A 19,362-nucleotide genomic window follows, 5' to 3' on the forward strand; every position below is an offset into this window, starting at 1 on the left:
GTCTTATTTTGTAATCTTGACTGGTCCTAATAAAATGTTGCTAAAAAATTATGTGGGAAATACCTTTGAGTTAAAAGATTTTTAAAAATGGCAATGTTTACATCAATTTTTGTGTGTAAATGTGTTCTAAATAGAAAAAGATGTTCCTTGTAGCACAGCAAATATTTCTCATGATTTTGATTACATGTAATGCGTCCCTCTCGGCAATCAAGTCTTCAAAACTTCCTCTATCTCCTATTAAATTCTCTCTCATCATTTTTGTTTCCTATAGAGATTCTGAAGTTCTTTTTTTCCCTTCTGTCACTGTTTTCCAAACACTTACCCCTATTTCCAATTTCAAATAAAAATCAGTAATTTAAAGCAAATGGATCCAATTGCAATGTGACTGTCATTAAATCATAGTATCCTGGCTCTGTGATTATGCAAAGTATACTTTTTATAGTATATCAGAGTCATTGGGTTTATATAGTGAGTGTGTAGTCCTTTTTTTCTTTCTTTCTTGACTAGGTAATATAGTGACTGTTTCTGAAATCAATTTTCCTTTAAAAAGAGATTAAATGAACCAGGGTTTTGTTTTTCTGCTTTTATAGATTTCTTGATAACCGGCTGTTTGCTACCTGCTCTGATGACACTACAATAGCACTATGGGATCTGAGAAAATTGAACACCAAAGTATGCACTTTACATGGTCACACTAGCTGGGTGAAGAACATCGAATACGATACTAATACAAGACTCTTAGTAACATCAGGATTTGATGGAAATGTCATTATTTGGGACACTAACAGGTTTGTGAATAGGAGACCATGTTAGGATTATGAACAAAAACATTTTTTTAAAGATGGTGAACAAATTCAGTGTTCTGTCCTAGCCTCAAGAAAGAAACTGGCTTTAGGTAAAACAACCAAAAAGTGATGATATCATTAATTGTACTTATATATTGCAACTGAAAATTTTAGGAGAAAATGATACAGGAAGGAGACCAAGTAGTATAGTTAGTGATGAAAACTGGCTTATAAAAAGAGTTTCCTGAATTTAAGGAAAAATATTTTTGTTATTTCTCCTGCGAAACTAAACTGTTTCTCACTTTTTCTTCCTTCAATTCTACATATATTTATTTTGCAATTTTTGTTCTTTTGTTTTCATGCATTAAAAGAGTAGTTCTCATTTGGAGTGGTACTGATCTCAAAGGGAGTGTTTAGAAATAAAGCGTGGGGCAGTTTTGGTTGTCACTACGGGGGAAGACAGCTATCTACTAGCATTTAGTCAGCAAGGACCAGAGTTTCTAAACATCCTGCAGTACACAGGTCAGTGTGCAGAGTGGACTAGTTGTCCCACCTAAAATGCCAGTTATGCCTCTGTTGTGAAACATTCCAACAAAATGTCTCCTTTTAAAGAAATTGATACTTACAGAGTTGAAGTTTGAAAAATAATTGAAACATGCCTGCTTTGCTAGCCATGGTGAAATGATAATACAGTAAACACACCATGATCATTTCTGTGTGTATTTGTTTTTGTTGTTCTGAGACAGGGTCTTGCATTGTCACCCAGGCTGTAGTGCAGTGGTGCAGTCACAGCTCATTGCAGCCTGGATCTCCTAGGCTTAAGTGATCCTCCTGCCTCAGACTCCTGAGTAGCTTGGACTATAGGCATGTGCCACCATGCCCACCTAATTTTTTAATTTTTGTAGAGACGGGGTCTCCCTATGCTGCCCAGGCTAGTCTTGAACTCCTGGGCTCTAGTGATCCTCCTGCCTCAGCTCCCAAAGTACAAGGATTACAGGCATGAGCCACTGTGTGTGGCCATCATTTTTGGAATATTCTTTTTAGAGGTCATATGTAAAAAGAGAGGGGCTATTCTTAGAGATTTGTAGCTACCCATACTCTTGAGTGGAAGACAAAACTATTGGTTATCTTTAGACAAAGACAAGCATACCTACTAAATGAATGTGTTTACTAAAATTTAGAAATAAAATTTGAATAGAAATATAAATGATAACTTCCAAATTAGTAGAGGGTAAAAAACTAATAAAACATGATGAATCCCATAGAAGCAGAGAAGGGAAGGAAAAAAGAGAATTATTTAAAAGAAAAGATAAATTAAGAAGCACAAAACTAGTCATATACTGCAACTAAAAATGTTGGAGAAAATTATACAGGAAGGAGACCAAGTTGTATAGTTCATGATGAAAACTGGCTTATAAAATAAATTTCCTTAATTTCAGGAAAAATATTTTTTGTTATTTCACAAAGCATAAAACTGGTAGGCAGATAACCTAAGCTTCAATCCAAATATTAATAATTGTGATAAACGTATATGGACTAAACTGTCCAGTTAAAAATAGACAGTGTTAGATTAGATTAAAAATAAAACAGAGCTGTATTTTCTTTGTAAGGGACACAGTTAAAACATACAAACCCAGAAAAGTTGAAAGTAAAAGGATGAGAAAAAACAAACAGAATTATACATCAAAGACAAAACAGTTGTAGCTACATTAATAGCAGACAAAATAAAGTTTAAGGCAAAAAGCATTATTGATAAAAAGGTACTATAACAAAAGGTTAATTTCACTAAAATATAAAAGCTTGTATGCACCTAAAAACATAGCATAAAAATATAAAAAGCAAAAGTGGAGAGAATTACAAGAAAGAAGTGAGAAATCTCCATCTCAGTGGAAAATATTAACAGCATTCTCTCATTTACTAATAGATAAGATAGACAAAAATGGGCCAGGTGTGGTGGCTCACGCCTGTAATCCCAGCACTTTGGGAGGCTGAGGTGGGCGGATGACGTGAGGTCAGGAGACCAGCCTGGCCAACATGGTGAAACTCTGTCTGTACTAAGAATACAAAATTTAGGCCAGGTGTGGTGGCTCACACCTGTAATCCCAGCACTTTGGAAGGCCAAGGTGGGTGGATCACCTGAGGTCAGGAGTTCGAGACCAGCCTGGCCAGCATGGCAAAACCCCATCTCTACTAAACATATAAAAAAAGCCAGGCGTGGTGGCTGGCGCCTGTAATCCCAGCTACTTGGGAGGCTGAGGCAGGAGAATCACTTGAATTCAAGAGGTGGAGGTTGCAGTGAGCCGAGATTGCACCACTGTACTCTAGCCTGGGCCACAGAGTGAGACTCTGTCTCAAAACAATAACAACAACAACAACAAAAAATATAACACAAAAATTAGCAGGGCCTAGTGGCACACGTCTGTAATCCCAGCTACTTGGGAGACTGAGGCAGGAGAATCGCTTGAACCTGGGAGGCGGAGGTTGCAGTGAGGCAGCCTGGGTGACAGAGTGAGATTCTGTCTAAACAATAACAACAACAAACAAAGAAAAATGGATAAGGCTGTGGAAGATTTAAATATTATTAATAAGCTTGATGTATTACACATATTTAGAATTCCGCTCCCAACAACTAGTAAAAATATCCTCTGAAGCAAACTTAGAACAGGTACAAAAATTGAGCATGTCCTGAACTACAAAGTAGGTTTCAGCTGGTACCAAAGAACTATTATTATACAAACCATTTTCCCTGTTCTTAGTATCATTTAGTTATTAATTAAAAATTCTCATGTTTAGAGACTTATAAACTCGCTTTTAAATAATTTATGAATCAAAGAAGAAATCATACTGAAGATAGGTTGAAAACTGATGAACTAAGCATCTTCCTCAAAAAACTGGAAAAAAGTAAAAGGATAAATCCAATGAAAGTAGATGTATGGAAATGATAAGTGTAAAAGCACAAAACTGATGATGTTAAAAATGAAAATATAATAGAGGATTTTTTAAAGCCTGCTCTTTTAAAAAAGCTAATTGAATAGGCAATTCTCTGGCAAGATTCATCAAGAAAAAAAAGACAAAAATAACTAATATCAGCAACAAAAAAGAGACAACAGTATAGAATAAGACGATAGATGAGCTTTATTCCCTATATACTTGAAAACTTTGATGAAATAGGCAGTTTACTAAAAAATACACCTTAGCAAAACTGGCAAAGGAAGAAATAGAAAACCTGAAATACACCTATTACTAGGACTAATATTTAGCCAATATGTACTGGTTCAGCTGAAGCACTGTTAAAAGATTGAACTTCTTCCATACTAATTCATAAATAGGCAGTGCCCTGAGTTACCCTCTGACACCCTCTGACTACCCAGGCCCCTCTTCTAGAGATACCTCCCTCAAAACCTTCCCATGATTCAGTAGCAAAAGCTCCCGTTACACAATATGGCGATTCCAGGACCCTGTTCCAGCACAGCCATCTGCATCTATTCTGACTGGCAAGTGTTTGTGCAGTGCTTGTTATTTAAATATTCTGAATATCACCTCTGCCACAGCCATTAAAGAAATGGAAAAAATGAATTAAAACCTACCTACAGTACTAATAAAAGAGCAGTTCTGTACATTTTACAGGTGACTTCTACTGCAAATAAGAGAACATTCTAATTTTATTAAACTGATCAGATTATTGAAAAAGGGAATTCTTACATCATGTATAAAACTAGTATGACCATGATACTTGAACTTAACAAAGATAATATTTTAAAAAAAGAAAGGCAAATCTGCAATATGAATGTAAACACAAATATTCTAAATGCAAGGAAATTGAACCCTACATTATAGAAAATATCATGACCAAGTCGGGCTTACTCAAGGAATGAAAAGATGGTTTATCAATAGAAACTGTATTAATATAATTATCCCCATTAACAGATAAAATGGGTAAATTTGTATGATTGTTTCAAATGAGGAATAAAATTCAACATTCAGTCATAATTAAAAACAAGAGCGGAGACATCATAACCAACCTTACAAAAATTAAAAGGATTAATAAGGAGTACTATGAGCAACTTTATAGCAACAAATTAGGCAACATAGATGAACAGGTAGACACCTAGGTAGTCACAAATTACTGAAACTGACTTAAGATAAATAGAAAATCTATAGACTTATAGACCTACAGCAAGTAAAGAGATCAAATTGGTAAATTTTTTTAATTTTTTTAAGATGGAGTCATTGCAACCTCTGCTTCCCGGGTTCAAGTGATCCTCCTGCCTCAGCTGGGATTACAGGCGTCCGCCACCACCCCGGCTAACTTTTGTATTTTTACAAAAGTTAGAGACAGGGTTTCACCATGTTGGTCAGGCTGGTCTCAAACTCCTGACCTCAGTGATCTGCGTCCGCCACCACCCCGGCTAACTTTTGTATTTTTACAAAAGTTAGAGACAGGGTTTCACCATGTTGGTCAGGCTGGTCTCAAACTCCTGACCTCAGTGATCTGCCCGCCTTCGCCTCCCAAAGTGCTGAAACTACAGGTGTGAGCCACTGTGACTGGCCTGAATTGGTAATTTAAAAATACTCCCACAGTGAAAAGCCCAGAATCAAATGGCTTCACTGATTAATTCTATCAAATATTTACATAGTAAATAATAACAATCCTTCACAAACTCTTCCAGAACATAGAGGAGACAGGATACTTTCCAACTCATTCTTTGAGTCTAGTATTATCCTGATACTAAAACCAGACGGATACCATATGAATAGAAACTACAGGGCTGGGTGTGGTGGCTCATGCTTGTAATCCTAGCATTTTGAGAGGCCAAGGCAGGCTGATCACTTGAGGTCAGGAGTTCAAGACCAGCCTGGCCAACATGGTGAAACCCCATCTCTACTAAAAATACAAAAATTAGCCGGGTGTGGTGGTGCATGCCTGTAATCCCAGCTACTCGAGAGGCTGAGGCAGGAGAATCCCGTGAACCCAGAAGGTGGAAGTTGCAGTGAGCCAAAATCACACCATTGCACTCCAGCCTGGGGGACAAGAGCGAAACTCCGTCTCAAAAAAAAAAAAAAAAAAAAAAAAGAATAGAAGCCACAAATATTCCTTAAAAAAAAAAAAATGATGGAAAATCTTCAACAAAATATTAGCAAATCTAACAATATATATAAACATTTTTATGTCATCACCAAGTGGAATTTATCCCAGGAATACAGGGTTGGTTTAACTCCCAAAATCAGTTAATGTAATACATCATACTAATCAAGTTCAAAACCCATATGATCATCAAGACAGAAAAGCACTTGACAAAATCTCCTTGTGATAAAACTAGGCATAAAAGGGAATGTATTCAACAGCTAAGAATCTTGCTTAACATTGAAAGACTGAATGCATTCCCCCTAAGATTGGAAGCAAGGCTCTCACCACTTTTATTTGAAATTATACTGGAGGTGCAACATTGCACTGGAAGTGCAATCAGGTGAAAAAAAAAGAAGAAGAAAAGGCAATCATATTGAAAAGGAAGAAGTAAAACTGTCTTCATATGCAGGAGGTATGTTTCTGTATATAGAAAATAGTAAGGAATCTACCAAGAAATCCACTAGACCTAATAAACAAGTTTAGTAAATTCACAGGATATACAATCAATTGTATTTCTACTTATAAGCAATGAACAATCCAAAATTGAATGAAGAAAATAATTTCATTCACAATAGCATCAAAAAGGGTAAAATACATAGGAATAAATTTAACAAAAGAGGTATGAGATTTGCACACTGAAAACTATAAAACATTGCTGAAGGGAATATAAGAAGTTGTAAATAAATGGGGAGATAGTCCATGTTCGTGGATTGGAAGACTCCATATTATTAGTTAATAACAAGTATTGGCAAGAATGTGGGGAAACTGGAACCCTCAATGCTGAAACCCACATTGCTGGTGGGAATGTAAAATAGAATAGCCACTTTAGAAAACAATTCGGCAGTTTCATAAAATGTTAAACATGGAGTTACCATATGATCCACCAATTCCACTCCTAGATATCTACTCAAGAGAAATGAACATATATGGCCACACAAAGACTTATACATGAATGTTTATAGTAGCACTCATAATAAGCAAAAAATGGAACCAATCTAAATATCCAGCAAGTGGTAAATAAACAAAATGTGGTATATGTATGCAACAGAATACTATTTGGCAATGAAAACAAAGAATTGATACATGCTACGACATGGATGAACCTCAAAAAAGTATGCTGGGTGAAAAAAGCCAATTTGCAAAAGACTACTTACTGTACGATTCTATTTATATGAAATATCCAGAATAGGTAAATCTATAGAGATAGAAAGTTGATTAGGGGTTGCCTGGAGCTAGAGTGGGAACAGAAAATGATTGCTAATGGGCAGGAGGAATCTCTTAAGGTGATGAAAATGTTCTGAAACTGGATTGTGTTGATGATTGCACATCTCTCTAAATTTACTAAAAAATTACTTAATTGTGGCCTGGCATGGTGGCTCACGCCTGTAATCCCAGCACTTTGGGAGGCCGAGATGGGTGGATCACCTGAGGTCAAGAGTTTGAGACCAGCCTGGCCAACATGGTGAAACCCCGTCTCTACTAAAAATACAAAAATTAGCAGGGCATGGTGGTGGGCGCCTGTAATCCCAGCTACTCGGGAGGCTAAGGCAGGAGAATTGCTTGAATCTGGAAGGCAGAGGTTCCAGTGAGCCAAGATCGCACCACTACACTCCAGCCTGGGTGACAGAGCGAGACTCCGTCTAAAAAAAAAAAAATAAATAAATAATAAATAAAAATAAATAAATAATTACTTAATTTACACCTAAAATGAGTGAGTTTTATGGCATGTAAGTTATACCTCAATGAAACTCCTGAAATATTAATTAACTAGAGATAGAAGGAAATTTACCAAAAGTATATACTAAAAAATTACAGCACATTTTAAAATGGTGAACCTTAAGAAGTTTTCTCCCTAAAATCTGGAAGAAGAACTTGCTCACTGTTACCACTACTGTTCATCAGTGTCATGGGGTGGGTGAAGTGGGGGAGGGTACTAGTTGGTGCAATAAAAGAAGGAAGAAAACAATTATATATGGATTGGAAAGAAGAAAACAATATTATTCACAGATGATATATCAGGGGTTGGCAAACTATTTCTGTAAAGGACCAGGTAGTACATATTTTAGGCTTTGTATGCTACACAGTCTCTGAGTCGTCATAGATGTACATAAATGAATACATGTGGCTGTGTTCATAAAAACTTTCTTTATAAAACCAGGCAGTGGTCAGGCACAGTGGCTCATGCCTATAATCTCATTACTTGGGGAGGCCAAGGTGGGAGGATTGTGTAAGCCCAGGAGTTTCAGACCAGCCTAGGCAATGTAGTGAGACCTCATCTCCAAAAAAATTTTAAAACATGGCCAGGTGTGGTGGCTCACACCTGTAATCCCAGCACTTTGGGAGGCTGAGGCAGGCAGATCACAAGGTCAGGAGTTCAAGACCAGCCTGATCAACATAGTGAAACCCCCGTCTCTACTAAAAATACAAAAAAATTAGCTGGGTGTGGTGGCGGGTGCCTGTAATCCCAGCTACTCGGGAGGCTAAGGCAGAATTGCTTGAACCTGAGAGGCAGAGGTTGCAGTAAGCCGAGATCGCACCACTGCATTCCAGCCTGGGCAACAGTGCAAGACTCCGTCTCAACAACAACAAAAAACTTAAAACATTAGCCAGATGTGGCTGTGTGCACCTGTAGTCCCAGGTACTCAGGAGGGCGAGACAGGAGGACTCCTGAGCCCTGGAGTTCAATGTTGCAGTGAGCCATGATTGCACCACTGCACTCTAGCCTGGGCAATAGATGGACACCCTGTCTTTAAAACAAATAAAACCAGTAAGTGGGCCAAATTTGGCCCATAGGCCAAAGTTTTCTAATCCTTGATCTATATAGAAAATCTTAGAAATTTCTCAGATAAATTACCAGAATTAGTAAGAATTAACAAAGGTCATTAGATACAAATTATGGAATAGAGTAGGGAGGTTCCTCAAAAACTTAAAAATAGAACTGCCATATAAATTCAACAATCCTTCTACTAGGTATATAACCAAAGGAAATTAAATTACTATGTCGAAAAGATACCTGCATTCCCATGTTCACTGCAGCACTATTCACAGTAGCCAAGATATGGAGTTAACCTAAATGTCCATCAATGAATGAATGGATTTAAAATGTTGTAATATACACAGCAAAATGCTATTCAGCCTTAAAAAAGAAGGAAAATTTGTCATTTGCAACAACATGAATGAACCTGGAGGACATTATATTAAGCAAAATAAGCCAGGCTCAGAAAGACAAATATCACTTACATGTAGAATCTAAAAAAGTCAAAAACTCATAGAAGCAGATAGTAGAATGGTGGTTACCAGGGACTGGGACAGGTAGGTGGAGTATAGTGGAGGGAAATTTTGAAAATACAACATTTCAATTAGGAGGAATAAGTTCAAGAGATTTATATTGTACAATATCACGACCACTGTTAATGACAATTTACTGTTGTTGTTATATATAATTGAAATTTGTTAAAAGTAAATTTTAAGTGTTATAAATGCTAAGTATGTGAGGAGATATATATATATATATATATATATATATATATATATAAATTAGCTTGATTTAGCCATTCCACAATATATACATATTTCAAACATCATGTACACCATTAAAAAAATTTATCTTTTTAGGCCTGGCACGGTGGCTCACGCCTATAATTCCAGCATTTTGGGAGGCCAAGGCAGGTGCATCACTTGAGGTCAGGAGTTTGAGAGCAGCCTGGCCAACATGGTGAAACCCTGTCTGTACTAAAAATACAAAGATTAGCTGGATGTGGTGCCGCACACCTGTAATCCCAGCTACTCAGGAGGCTAAGGCAGGAGAATTGCTTGAACCTGGGAAGAGGAGGCTGCAGTGAACCGAGATTGTGCCACTGCACTCCAGCCTGGGTAACAGGCTGGAATACAGTGGCACAATCATAGTTTACTACCACCTTGACCTCCTGGGCTCAAGCCATCCTCCTACCTCAGCCTCTCAAGTACCTGGGACCCCAGGTGTGCGATACTCTGCCTGGCTACTTTTACATTTTTTTGTAGAGACAGCGTCTCATTATGTTGCCCATGCTGGTCTCTAACTCCTGGCTCGAGTGATCCTCCCACCTTGGCCTCCCAAAGGAGCCACTGCACCTAGCCAACAAGGAAATTTTAAAATAAAGGGCATAAACTGCCTGGGCACGGTGGCTCATGCCTGTAATCCCAGCACTTTGGGAAGCCGAGGCAGGTGGATCACTTGAGGTCAGGAGTTTGAGATCAGCCTGGCCAACATGGTAAAACCCCGTCTTTACTAAAAATACAAAAATTAGCTGGGCGTGGTGGCAGGTGCTTGTAATCCCAGTTACTTGGGAGGCTGAGGTGGAAGAATCGCTTGAACCTGGGAGGTGGAGGTTGCAGTGAGCCAAGATGATGCCACTGCATTGGGCGACAGAGTGAGACTCTGTCTCAAAAAAAAAAAAAAAAAATTATATATATATATATATATATATATGAAAATAGATATTGAAAAGTTACCCAGAATATAACATATGGAAATGAAAAGATAGAAAATATAAAGGAGCAAGTTATAAGAAAAGGAGAGTCAAACCTGAATGTTTCATACATATATTTGGAGCTCCAAAAGAATAGAGAAAATCAGCGATAGATAATATTGGAATAATGCCTGAGAAACTTTCAGAATATATGAATAATATGAATCTTAAGACTTGGAAAGTCAAACGAATCCCAATAAAGATAAATAAAAAAAGATCCAAATTTACATATACCGGTGAAATTGCAGTGTATGTAAATTTCATATGTAATTTAGACATATGGAAATATGTCTAAAGACAGAGAGAAGATTAACCAGAGGGGGAAAAAAGATAAATTACTCAAAGTGACAGTCAGACTAATAGCAGACTCACAAATAGTAACAATGGAAGATAGAACTCTGTGGGAAATTATCCTAAATATTCAGAAAGCAACAACGACCTAAAATTATATGCTCAGCTAAACCTTTATTCAATAAGATGAGTTGAGCTGGGCATAGTGGCTCTCAAGTGGGAGGATCACTTGAGACCAGGAATTCAAGACTAGCCTGGGCAACACAGCAAGACCCCATCTCTTCAGAAAATTTAAAAATGAGTCAGGAGTGGTGGTGCACACCTATAGTTTCACCTACGTGGAAGGCTGAAGTGGGAAGATCCCTTGAGCCTGGGAATTTGAGGTTATAGTGAGCTATGATTGTGCCACTGCACCCCAGCCTGGGCAACAGAGGAAGACCCAGTCTCTTAAAAAAGAGTGAAATAAAGATTTTCAGAACAGGCCGGGCATGGTGCTCACGCCTGTAATCCCAGCACTTTGGGAGGCCAAGGCGGTGGATCACCAGAAGTCAGTAGTTTGAGACCAGCCTGGCCAACATGGTGAAACCCTGTCTCTACTAAAAATATGAAAAATTAGCTGGATGTGGTGGCAGGTGCCTGTAATCCCAGCTACTCGGGAGATTTATATTGTACAACATGACCACTGTTAATGACAATTTACTGTTATTATATATAATTGAAATTTGTTAAAAGTAGATTTTAAGTGTTATCATCATAAATGCTAGGTATGTGAGGATATATATATATAAATTAGCTTGATTTAGCCATTCCACAATATATACATATTTCAAACATCATGTACACCATTAAAAAAATTTATCTTTTTTTAAAGGCTGAGGCAGGAGAATCACTTAAACCCGGGAGGCGGAGGTCACAGTGAGCCAAGATTGTGCCATTGCACTTCAGCCTGGGCAACAAGAGTGAAACTCTGTCTCAAAAAAAATAAAATAAAAAAGATTTTCAGAACAATAAAAAAATGAGAGAATTTACCTCAACAAAGTCTAACTTTAAAAATTCTGGCCGGGTGCAGTGGTTCATGCCTGTAATCCCAGGCATGGGTGTGGTGGCACGTGCCTGTAATCCCAGCTACTTGGGAGGCTGAGGCAGGAGAATCACTTGAACCCAGGAGGCGGAGGTTGCAGTGAGCCGAGACAGTACCATTGCACTCCAGCCTGGGCAACAAGAGCAAAACTCCATCTCAAAAAAAAAAAAAATCAATCTTAGGAATGCACTTCAGAAAGAAAGGATCAAAAAGGAATGTTGGAGATGAAGGAAGGAATAATGAGCAAAAACATTAAGCATGTGTGTAAATCTAAAGATACATTGACTGTAAATTCTATTTTTTTTTTAACAGCCGGATGTTTTACAACTTTTTCTTCTAGTACTCATTTTCACTATATTTTCTCATAGAATTATATCCTGTTATATGCTTAGGCTGGTGTGCAGTGGCACAATCATAGCTCACTGCACCCTCCACATTCCAGGCTCAAACCATCCTCCCACCTCAGTCTCCAGCTAATTTTTTATTTTTTGTAGAGACAGGGTCTTGCTATGTTGCCCAGGTTGGTCTTGAACTCCTGGGCTCCATCTCTCCTCCCGCCTCAGCCTCCCAAAGTGTTGGGATTACAGGCGTGAGTCACCACCCCCAGCCTACTGATCATTCTTATCGGTATCAAAAATATGCATGTAAACTGACATTAATTTTTAAAATTGTTTTCTGTGACCACAGGGCTATTAGTGTTACATTTCTTCTGGATTTAATGATCGTTACAATATTATTAGCCTACAATTGATTAAAACAACATATATTATTTTAAATAATAATTATTAACATAAAATAAAATTTATTGGAAAGACATCTCATTTTTGAAGTTTCTTTTTTTTTTTTTTTGAATAGAGATAGCGTCTATCTGTCTGTCACCCAGACTGGAGTGCAGTGGTGTGATCATAGCTCACTGCAGCCTCAAACTCCTAGGCTCAAGTGATCCTCCCACCTCAGCCTCCTGAGTAGTTGGAACTGTGAGTGCACACCACCACATTCAGCTAATTTATTTTAATTTTTTAAATTTTTGTAGAGATGGGGTCACCATCTTGCCCAGGATGGTCTTGAACTCCTAGGCTCAAGCAATCCTCCTGCCTTGGCCTCCCAAAGTGCTGCGGTTACAGGCATGAGCCACCATGTCTGGCCTCAAATATTTTTTAATTGACACATTGTAACTGTACACATTTATAGGGTACAATTTGATGTCTTGATACATATATATTGTATAATGAGCAAATCAGTATTAGCATGCACTTATCATTCCTTTGCAGTAAGGACATGTAACAGTCACTTTTCTAGCTATTTTATAATATACTATATCTTACTACTAACCATCATCACCCTACTGTGCAATATAATACCCTAGAACTTATTCCTCCTAATTGTAACTTTGAGCCCACTGACCAAGCTCGCATCATCCTCCCTAAATTTTATTTTGAAGGGCAAAAATATGATTATTACTGAACCGTTATATTTATGATAACTCTAGATTTTGTTGGCTTGGTTTCTCCTGTAGGTATACAGAAGATGGGTGTCCACATAAGAAATTCTTTCACACACGTTTTCTTATGCGAATGAGGTTAACACCAGATTGTTCCAAAATGTTGATTTCAACGTCCTCTGGATATCTCTTAATTTTGCATGATCTTGACTTAACTAAGTCTTTAGAAGTAGGCAGCTATCCCATTTTAAGAGCAAGAAGAACTACTTCAAGTTCAGGTAAGCTTTTCTTTTTTGGTCAAAAAGATTTTTCTCAAGAATCTCAAACATAGAGATAATATATGTTTCTTTTCTGAGAATGATAGCAGGAAAGGGGAAGACAAAAGGCATTCTTTAGAAAGCTCAGTGATGGGTTTTTATCCAAGCAAGTATAATGATTTGTATGTATCTCTGACATATCATTCATATGTACCTCTGAATCACAAATGGACTAGGAGGAATAACTGCCAACCCTAAAGTATTTTCTTTTAGCTTTATGCTAGCCACAGGATCTTTTCATCAGTAATTTAAAATCATCACTATCTCAAAAATTAGTGATGGCACAAGGTCTTAAGTCCTTCTGGAATCAAGCAGAGCTTTTATTAAGTTATGGTCAATACAGAGTTTTAGTTTTAAGTCTGTCTGTGTCCTAGACTTATAGATGTCCAGACACAGATAGTTGGTGCCATCTTACCTCATTACTCTCTAAACACTCTCTTGCTAAAACTCTGTCTCTTCTCCCATTGCTGATTTTGTTAGACTTAAGTGAATTTAGGGTTCAGAAAAACTTAAGTATTGTATTTTATCAACATTATGTGATTTAAAAAAGACTATATTTCATCTACCTTTGGGAAGGAGGTGAGTGGTTTACATTATGAACAAATTTATATAATTTACATTATAAACAAAATCCAGGGGAAAAAAGACTTAAGCATTTGGAACATAGAATGCTAATAAATTGCTATTAAAAAGCAGCTTCGAATGGTTGGGACCAGGTACAGGGGCTCACACCTGTAATCCCATGACTTTGGGAGGCCAAGGTGGGAGGATCGCTTGAGCCCAGGAGTTCAAGAGTAGCCTGGGCAACATAGGGAGACCTCATCTCTACAAATAACTTAAAAATTTAGCCAGGTGCAGTAGCTCACGCTTGTAATCCTAGCACTTTGGGAGACTGAGGTGGGTGAATCGCTTGAGCCTGGGAGTTTGTGACCAGCCTGCACAACATGGTGAAACCCTGTCTGTATGAAAAATACAAAAATTAGCCAGATATGCTAGCATGCATCTGTAGTCCCATCTACTGGGGAAGGTGGGGCAAGAGGATCACCTGAGCCTGGCAGGTTGAGGCAGCAGTGAGCCACGATTGCGCCCCACTGCACTCCAGCCTGGGCAACAGAGAGAGACCCTGTGTCGGGAAAAAAAAAAAAAAAGAAAAAAGAAAAAAGAAAAAAAAGAAAAAATAAATAAAAAAATAAAAAAAGGTTGGAATCTTTCTCCATGTGCACAGGACTACTTCCGAAGATTCCTTTGGGAAAGTACAGACATCATTGTACTACAGTGCCTGGTGTAATTGCTAAAACTAGAAATTTAAGTTTTACCAACTTACTTGCAAACAAGGGATTTCATAAATATACGAGTATAATCCTTTTAGATTCAAATTTGCCTTTTAAGTTAAACATGATAAGCAACTCTAACTTAGTGAGAAATAGTGATTTTGAATGTCTAGTTGGCCTATTTCAACTCAAAAACCAACAAAGTTTTCAGTTTTCTAACGGTAATTCTGATAATAATATCACAGGATATTAGACTAGTAAGAATTCTTAACATAGGTGTGGGACCACTATCAAAATGTGATGATGAAATAGACATTGCTATTTGGAGTAATATATCAGACTCCACTACCTGATACTCATTTTATTTTTTTCAATGTAAACTTTGTGTCACATTTCAGAGTATTCACATAAACTTGGCACAGTAGTGCATGCCTGTAGGCCCAGCTACTCAGGATGCTGAGCCTGAGGTGGCAGGATCACTTGAACCCAGGAATTAGGAGTCCAGCCTGGGCAACATAGCAAGATCCTTGTCTCAAAAAAAAAAAAAAAAAAAAAGACTATTCACGTAATTTCAGTAATGATAATGGAAGTTTTTGGTATACTTTAAAGAAGAATCTCTTCATGTTTGTGGTAATAGGCCTGATGTTTGGACCCTATTTTAACATAAAAACAATAGGCTTAAGAGCTTAGTTTTCATTTTCATTGAATTTTTTGGTTTCATTTTAGTACAGAAATGATGAGGATCCAAAGATGCTCCTATGATTATTTTGTTTTTCATTTTTATTTCACATAGTCAAGTCTTTAATATAAAAGATTCAGAAAGGGACTAGATCTTAGAACACTTCAAAGAGCTGTCTTGCCTTCCTCAGTCTTATAGGCCAGTTATATATGACCATTTTTTTTTAAATGTTAAAACTATGGTTCGAGCAGAATAATTAAAAAGTGAAGAGCCACTACCAGAGTTATGCTAGGTTTATTGTCAGAATTTTTTATATTTTTAAGATTTGACCACTTCATCAAGTTCATCTGGTCCTAGAGTTTCTGGCTCACCTTGTCATCATAGTGATTCTAATTCTTCTGAGAAACACATGTCACGAGCCTCTCAAAGAGAAGGTAGGTTAAAAGTTGGATTTTATAATCTTGTAACAACAGATTCTGCCAATATGATTAATTATTGATTGATTAAAATCAATTTTATGGTTTTGATCCATAAAAATAAAAGCAATGGAGATGAGGTGATTTATCCCTCAGTCATCATCTTCAAAAAGCTAACCGAGAGTCTCTGGGGTTGAATATCTTGAGTTAAATCTTAATGGAATATGAGCTTTGGTTTTATTAGCTGGACTTAGTTTGGTGTAGTTTGGAGAGGAAGTAGTTCAGAAATGTAGATTTCAATCAAGATTGTTGTGAAAATTAAATGAGATTATGCATGTGAAAGTTCTGTATAAATATAAGGCATGAATTTTCAGGTAATTGTGAAAGTCACCTGGCTACCCTCAGACTTTTTGCTCTGCCATTTCTTTGTCTGTGCAATGCCTGACAGCTTCAAAGGGTTTGTAGGATAAAGATACCATCTGGCTCCACTCTGTATTTCCCAGTTTTTTCCTAGCCATTCTGGCAGAACTAGGTGCTGTGCCCTATACCTTCCACCCCCCAATTGAAATGGTTTCTACCTATACAAATTCCACATACTATTCCTCTTCATACTAATCCACATCTAAGCTCTTACATTATTTACTGTTTGTTCTTCTCTTTGTGAACTAAGAGCCAGATATGGCTTTGTTTTTTGTCATTTTGAGTCACTTTTGGAAATAGAGATTTCTCTACCTTGATATTTTGGGCAGAGACTGAATCTCAGACTTCTAATTTGTGTTTTCACTGGGTGGCTTTGCCTGGAAGATGCTGGTTATCTTGCATGGCTACTTATGTCAGTAGAATGGTTTAAGAGCTCTTTCTAACCTAACCTATGGCCTATCCACTTGCCTCTGGATATTGAAGTCTGTGATATTTCACTTTAAGGTTAAAGGCTCCTCATCTTAAATGTAAAGATTTATGCCCAGAAGTATAACATTTTTCCTTTGATTTGTAACACAAACATCTTTTGCAGATTCTTCCTGTTCTCCTTCTCCTTGTGCTATGGGAAACAAGTCAAGGCTTCTAATAATCGTTGAGAAAAATCTTTATTGATTGACTACACCATCCACAAGAAAAAGAAACTTAATTTAAGAAGAAAAGAATAGTTAACATGCTTGCTTGTTATTGACCAGTGGTAAACACACAAACACAAATATACAGCAGTTCTATGCCACAGAGAGTTGAGAATGAGGGAAGAGATGATATATGAGAAGGCTGGAAAGAAGAGGAAAATGAGAGGGTGGAAAGAGAGGGAAAACATGGGAGAAGGTGGGGCTTATAGGTGAAGTTGCTCTAAATGTTGGAAATCCTGCATCTTCAGATGTCAGAGTATGTTAACACCATCCTTTGGCAGATATAATAGCTGTATAGAGCAGAGGCTTTCAAATGCATTTCAGCATTAGAACTCTATTTTTGACATGAAATCTGCTGTGGATTCTTAGAGATGTAGCGCAAATAAAATCAAAGTAGCTCTGGTTCAAGAAAAATTAGGGAGGCTCTTGAACCTCCAGTCTTCCTCACCCCATCTCCACCTCAGCTCACACGTGGTTTCCCACTTTTGCCAGCTCCTGAGGAACCCCAAGGGGCACAGTTAGCAAACCACCTACTTAGAATGCATTTTTTGTCTGCTTTTATTATAGGTTTTCCAAATTAATTCTTAAGCGTTTTTCTCTAAAATTGTTAAAGTTCAATCACATGTGAAATAGTTATTTCAGTAGTTTTGTTATAGCAGTGTAATTGAGAGCTTCACAGGTTTCTGTTAATGATGTAGTAATCTAAATGGAATCTTTAAAAAGAAGTTAACACATCTGCTTGACAAGCAATTCACAAAGGATCTGACAGAGGGAGCTCATTACCTTCAAAGTAACTCCTTCCGCAGTCAGAGAAGTGTTGAAATATTTCTCTTGCTATTAAGTTTCTAAGTTGCTTCCTTACAGTGTCTATGAGAGTGTTTTTTCATGCACCTGAAGGATATAACACACTCCCATTAGTAACAGTGCCTTACTCCAGCAGTCATTTTCATTGGGAGTTAGGCAGAAGGAAATGATGAGGCATAGTAGAATCACCAGGAAGATGTATGATTGGCAATGTCTCCCATCCCTTGTTTTGACATGCCTTTATGTGAGGTGTCCTTCCTCACCTCCAAAATTTTATTTTTTGTTTATAGTGTTGTTGCGGGGGCATAAGTCCTGATCTTTTTATTTGCTTAAAGGCAATTCTTGTGGCTTTCAGGTATTTCCTTCTCTGGACCAGAAAGCACCAGGTCCAATAAGATGAGAATTGTAACCTTTTACCTTTCTAGAGTCCTTTCATGTCACATAACTTTGGTTCTTACTTAAATAAAGAGCTTTCTGAGATGTAAGAACCCCTAGTCAGCTTCTATGCCTTAGCCTTAGGTCGGCGATGATTACTGCTATGGGAACTTGGATTCTTTCATTCTATTTATACCATTTCCCCACACCTTCACCCTGCCAAAACTCACACACCATACACTGGGGAGTACCATGCTCTTTAACATATGGTAGCATAAGGGGCAGACTAAGGAATGATGGCATGGGAGGTGGCTGCCAGAAATAAAAGCTTTGATGAACTGCCTTAGTTTTTTGATAATACAAATTCCACATCCTCCTTTTCTTGTATCTCAGGAGTTTCACCACGAAATAGTCTTGAAGTCGTAACCCCTGAAGTTCTTGGTGAGAGTGACCACGGAAACTGCATCACATCCTTACAGCTGCACCCAAAAGGCTGGGCCACTCTTCTTCGGTGCTCAAGCAACAGTGATGATGAGGAGGTACAGGCAGCAGCACTCCACCTTCAACAGGGCTCATTGGACAAATTGCCATTGCCGTGTGTGCAGACCTTAGGCCGATCACTGATTGCAGTCTCTGCCTTCAAGGGCATACTGCTAGAGATCCTGCTTCTCGACTCTCCTGTTTCTGTCCTCTCTTGCTTCATATGGTATCATTATCCCTTCCAAACTCTTCTTATTCCTCTCCTTTTTGGGGAGTTGAACAAGGTGGGATGTACTTTAAAGGCCAGCATGAGCTCAGATTTTGCCCAGCTTCTTAAATCTTGCCTCCTTCATCTCACCCCCCCCAAAACAAAACAAAACAAAACAAAAAAAACCCTTGTATCATAAACATTGGTCTGAAATGTTTCAGCTAAGCTGGCTAAATGTGAGATTTTACTAAGCCAATTGAGTATCATAATTTTCTTTTTTTAAAAACCAGGGGAAACTCTGGGAAAGGAAGGGACTATACTGATGACTAGGGGGAAAGGTGTTAAATGACTTTATGATTCTCATCACTCTGGAAAGCAAGAGTCTTCCAAGGATCTCACTGGTCCTAGAGGCCACAACTGAAAGGAGAGAAGAGAAGAGCCTTTGAATTGTATAGGGGAAGAGGTA

The 19,362-nt window shown here is 37.8% G+C and overlaps 1 protein-coding gene across 2 annotated transcripts in view; it reads left to right on the forward strand.

Annotated features, from left to right (window-relative positions):
* The window catches only part of DCAF10 (DDB1 and CUL4 associated factor 10), a 70,679-nt gene that overhangs the window by 44,424 nt on the left and 6,893 nt on the right, over nucleotides 1-19,362 (forward strand). Inside the window, exons 3-6 of one of the 2 annotated variants that reach the window (XM_007968688.3) lie at nucleotides 591-788; nucleotides 13,310-13,512; nucleotides 15,825-15,935; nucleotides 18,602-18,747. In XM_007968688.3, coding sequence (XP_007966879.2) covers nucleotides 591-788; nucleotides 13,310-13,512; nucleotides 15,825-15,935; nucleotides 18,602-18,747 — 658 coding nt within the window. The remainder of the gene's footprint in view (nucleotides 1-590; nucleotides 789-13,309; nucleotides 13,513-15,824; nucleotides 15,936-18,601; nucleotides 18,748-19,362) is intronic. The other variant, XM_007968689.3, reaches the window with a different exon arrangement.

The sequence above is a fragment of the Chlorocebus sabaeus genome, chromosome 12 (genome assembly GCF_047675955.1).
Source record: "Chlorocebus sabaeus isolate Y175 chromosome 12, mChlSab1.0.hap1, whole genome shotgun sequence".
NCBI classification, from domain to species: domain Eukaryota; kingdom Metazoa; phylum Chordata; class Mammalia; order Primates; family Cercopithecidae; genus Chlorocebus; species Chlorocebus sabaeus.